General features: G+C 42.6%; 1 protein-coding gene across 1 annotated transcript; it reads right to left on the reverse strand.

Moving 5' to 3' along the window:
• Positions 1 to 3,948: 3,948 nt before the first annotated feature.
• On the reverse strand, positions 3,949 to 4,887 carry LOC138827810 (olfactory receptor 2B11-like). Its single transcript, XM_070023423.1, has one exon. The coding sequence runs from the start codon at positions 4,885 to 4,887 to the stop codon at positions 3,949 to 3,951; it is 939 nt and encodes a 312-aa protein (XP_069879524.1).
• Between the last annotated feature and the right edge of the window lie 273 nt (positions 4,888 to 5,160).

The following is a 5,160-nucleotide window of genomic DNA, read 5'->3' on the forward strand; positions in this document are numbered from 1 at the left end:
TATAAATACATTAAAAGCAACAGCAAGAAAGATAAAACCACTTGTGTCTCTATCTTGGATTTCATTTTGCTTAGCTCTAAGAGGACCATCAGCTACATGGGGTGTGTGGTTCAGTACAATGTGAGGCTATGGGGTGTCCACTCTTGGCTATGTTACATCTTTTGATAACTATGTAGCCAACTGCAGACCCTTGAACTACTCCCTCATTGGAATCAGTGCTTCTGCATCCTATTAGTGTCCTCCCAGTAGTTGAGTGGAATTCCCTATGCTGTCTTTGAGGTCACGCTCACATTACAATTGTCACTTCACTGCAAGAACAAGCTGAATCACTTTAAGAGTCTGGTTATAACAAAGAGCACCAGTAGTGAATTAGAAAGCCAATGAACTGCCTTCCTTGGTGCATGTATTTTCATAGCAGCTATCCTCTAAGCCCAATTCTTGCTTAATATGGAAATATTGGACGTGTTGTGTTGAAGATGAAATCTTCTGAGGAAAGAAAAAAGGCACTTAGGATATGTTCCTCTCATTTCCTCGTAGTTTTCTTATGTTCTGATCCAACCATTAAAGGTGTGAATCATCAGCTCCTTCAGCCTCCACTCCTCCATCACAAGGGACCAACCCAAGGTCATTGCTTCTTCTATAGAAGGTGACTCCTACAGTCAACCCCTTCATGTGCACCCTGAGAAATAAAGTTGTAGCAAATGGCCTTAGGGAAGCACTATGTTTAGTCTTTTGAGGAACCTCCATACTGCTTTCCAGAGTGATTGAAAAAGTGTACATTACCACCCAGTGTAATGGAGCTTTCTTTTGGCCAAATCCACTCTAGCATTTGTTACTGTTAGTTTTCTTGATAATGGCCATTTTAACGGGGGTGAGATGCAATTCAATGTTATTTTGATTAGCATTTCTTTTTTATATTTTTACTCTCAAGGTGATGTATAGAGGGGTTACAGTTACATAAGTAAGGTAATAAGTGCATTTCTTGTCAAACTTATTGCCCCTTCCCTCATTTTTCTTCTATTTTCCTCCTCCCCAACCCCCCTCATGTTGTACAGATCATTTCTAACATTGTCTTCTACTTTCCTCCTCCCCAAACAGGCACCGCCCCCTCCCCCTCGCGGACTGACCCTCTCAACTCGCGGGGAACCCACGGCCCCCTTGGGGCGGGACTGGGGGGGAGGGGCCAGTGGCGGCGGCAACTCTGGATGCCAGCCGGGGCCCTTCCGGTGGATCGCCCCACTGCGGCGGGCAACGCCGCCACTCCTGGGGAGCATGGTGGGCACCGCAACCTGCCCTCCCCCGAATCTCCTCCCTCCCCCCAGCCTCCCCGTCCGCGGGGCTGGCGTTCTGGGGGGGGACACCACACCGGTTCCCCCCTCCACCCCTTCCCCACCGGTTGCGCCCCCCAGGCCGCAGTTTCCCTTGCTGCGCCTCCCAACCGGCTCCTAGCAGCCCACTTAGAACTGGTGCAGACCAGGGGAATCCGACTGTTCAATTAAAACAAAGCATCGCGAAGGCCCTGTGGGTATGATGTGATTTCGGGTATGAGGTGATTTCGGATATGAGGTGATTTCTGCCTAGTGCTCTGAATGTCAAAGTGAAGAAATTCAATGAAGCGCGGGTAAACGGCGGGAGTAACTCTGACTCTCTTAAGGTAGCCACGTGCCTCCTCATCTAATTAGTGACACGCATGAATGGATGAACGAGATTAAACATTGGTGTCCACGCGGGGATCACATGATTAAATAGTGGTGTCCACGTGATCAAACGATGGTATCCACGTGGTGATCATATGATCAAACAGTGGTATCCACTGGTCAAGTGATGATGTCCACGTGTGGATCCGTGATTAAACAGTGGTGTCCACGTGGTGTCCGCATGATCAAATGGTGGAGTCCACGTGGGGATCACACGAGTAAACAGTGGTGTCCACGTGGTGTCCACGTGATTGAATGCTGGTGTCCACTGGGGATCACTTGATTAAACACTAGTGTCCACGTGGGGATCATGTGACTAAACACTAGTGTCCCCATGGGGATCACGTGATTGAACAGTTGTGTCCAGGTGATTAAACATTGGTGTCCACGTGATCAAATGGTGGAGTCTACCTGGTGTCCACATGATTAAAAAAAGACCTCGAAGTCAAAGTAAACACCCTGAAAACATTACAGGAAGGAATAGGAGAAACCCTAGGGCTCCTTGGCATAGGCCGAAATTTTTTTTTTTGGGGGGGTGGTGTCCGGTCGTGGTGTCTGAACTCTGGGCCTGGGCGCTGTCCCTCAGCTCTTCAGCTCAAGGCTAGCGATCTACCACTTGAGCCACAGCGCCACTTCTGGCTTTTTTCTTTTTGCTTATGTGGTGCTGAGGAATCGAACCCAGGGCGTCATACATGCAAGGCAAGCGCTCTACCACTGAGCCACCTTCAAAGCCCCCGAAATTTTCTTAATAAAGACCCAGAAACACAACAAATCAAAGAAAGGTTGGATAAGTGGGATTGTATTAAACTACAAAACTTCTGCATGACAAAGGACATAGCTAGCAAGATCAACAGAAATCCCATGGATTAGAAGAAGATCTTCACTAGCCATACAACAGACAAGGGTCTCATTTCTAAAATATACTTAGAATTCAAAAAAATTAAATCCCCAACAGCAAATCCTCAAAGAAACAACCACCCCAGAAGAGAGACTTCTCTGAAGAGGAAATAAGAATGGCCAATAGACACTTGAAGAAATGCCAAACTTCTCCGGCCATAAAAGAAATGCAAATCAAAACAACATTGAAATTCCACCTCACCCCAGTTAGAATGGCTGTAATCAAGAAATCTAATAACAGCAGATGCTGGTGGGGATTTGGCCAAAAGAGAACGCTACTACACTGTTGTTGGGAGTGAATGTTGGTTTTTTTTTAAAGCTAGCATTTATGTTTGCTTCACTGTGTGTATGCAGTTCAAATATCTGTAAATTATACAGAGATTTTCTTTTCATAATGTCAGATAGCAAGATAGTAAAAATTCCTAAAATAAAATTCTTATAAAGAGTGCTTTTATTTTTGGTGATAAAAAAAAATACAACACTTTTTTATCCAGAAAAATGTGTGGAACTAGAGGAGATAAACCAAAATCAAAAAGCCATAAATTATATATAACAATGCATTTTTACACATAAAATGAAGTATAAAACACAGGATTTTTTTTGAAGTTATGAGTGTTAAAGGAGGAGGCTGCAATGCTTGGTAAGAAATGTACGCATTATCCTGCCCATGTAATTGTAACCCCTCTGTACAGTATGTTCACAAATAAAATAAAATAAATTTTTTAAAAAAAGAAGAATCTGGATAGCCAGGCTACCCAGAGACTTGGAATGACCAGAAAGAGAGTGACAAAATATTTCTCATGTGACACACATAGGAAACCAGCTGGTAAATGTTTGTAATGCTATTTTTATGACAATCTAATTAACTGAAATTGAATTAATTGACTAACTTTAATTAAACTATTTTATATTTTATTATTGAGTTATACTAAATATTTTATATTATTAATATTTTGCTACTTAATAAAGCAAATATTTCACTATTTACTAACTCAAATATGGAATTTTATTTTTTTTTTTATTTTTGGTGGTACTGAGATATGAGTTCTGGGCCATCTGCTTGTGATCTTTCTTTGTTTTAGCTAATTTTTAGAGAGAGTCTCATGTTTTCTGTCAAGATGGAATTCAACCAGACTCATCTTCTTGCCTTTTAAGTAGCTGGGATTACTAGGTCACATATATGCCTGACTTAAATCTTATTTGTAAAATATTCATAGCACAATGCCATAGTGATGCAAACTAGCTTAGTGACATGATTATAGAACACATAAGCAAAGTGACACATTTTAAGAGAAGAACAAGGGCTCTATAATAGAAACCTGAATTAAAATGCTACATTAAAGTTTATAAATTTTCACTTTGAACAGGAAATGTTCCTGACCAGTTTACATATTGCCCCCTTCACATCCTTATTCCTCAGGGTGTAGATGAAGGGGTTGAGGGTAGGAGTCATCACTCCGTAGAAGAGAGCCATGAACTTCAGCTGGTCCCTTGAGATAGAAGAGGGGGGCTGAAGGTACATGCTAATGGCTGGACAGTAAAATAACAAAACGACAATGAGATGGGAAGAACATGTTCCAAAGGCCTTCTTCCTTCCCTCAGAAGACTTAATCTTCAGTATAGCACGCCCAATGCTAGCATATGAAGCAAGTATTAAGCACAGAGGCACAGCTAATAGAAAAGTACATACTAAAGACAATGTGAGTTCATTGGCCTTCTTCTCACCACAGGCAGTCTTGATCAGGACTGAAATCTCACATAACAAGTGATCCAGTATATTTGTACCACACAGTGGCAGCTGTAATGTGAGAGCGGCCTGAGACACAGCTATGATCACTCCACACAGCCACACGGTGGACACTAACAGGATGCAGAGGCGCTGGTTCATGATGAGTGTGTAGTGCAGAGGTCTGCAGATGGCCACATAGCGATCAAAGGACATAAGAGCCAAGAGGAAACATTCTGTCCCTCCCATTATGTGAAAGAAATAAAGCTGCACTACACACCCCATGTAGCTGATGGTCTTCTTAGAGCTCCCCAGGTTGAACAGCATCTGAGGGACGATGCTGGTGGTGTAACACATGTCTAAAAAGGAGAGGTTGGTGAGGAAGAAATACATCGGGCTGTGGAGCCGGGAGTCTAACCTGGACACCAGGATAATGGTGATGTTTCCCATCATGGCCATGGGGTATGTGATCAGAAGAATAAGGAAGAGAGAAAGCTGCAGCCAAGGTCTGTCAGCAAATCCTAGTAGAACGAACTCCTCAGGGTGACTTCCATTAATGAGAGCCATTCTCTTCACTTTATTTCACCTATGACAGTGGAAGTGTTAGAAAAGGAAGTGTTAGAAAGGTGGTAAAAAAAAAAAAAAAAAAAGAATGGCACATGGTTGCAGTCATAGAAATCAGGTGAAGTAATATGCTCTTATCATACATAAGTAACATTGGGTGATTTAAGTTTCCCTCAAACAGGAACATATTCCAGGTAGTTATCTTAAGACAGTCAGGCATCAGATGTCCTCTTTTATATGTGAGACTGGCAATTCCTGTTTTCTGGTAAAGATGGG

Source organism: Dipodomys merriami, unplaced genomic scaffold (genome assembly GCF_024711535.1).
Source record: "Dipodomys merriami isolate MVZ:Mamm:240054 unplaced genomic scaffold, mDipMer1.0.p SCAF_16, whole genome shotgun sequence".
Classification (NCBI taxonomy): Eukaryota; Metazoa; Chordata; class Mammalia; order Rodentia; family Heteromyidae; genus Dipodomys; species Dipodomys merriami.

Excerpts from the sequence above, each read along its gene's own strand:
- LOC138827810 (XM_070023423.1), bottom strand. The coding sequence starts at position 4,887 with ATGGCTCTCATTAATGGAAGTCACCCTGAGGAGTTCGTTCTACTAGGA.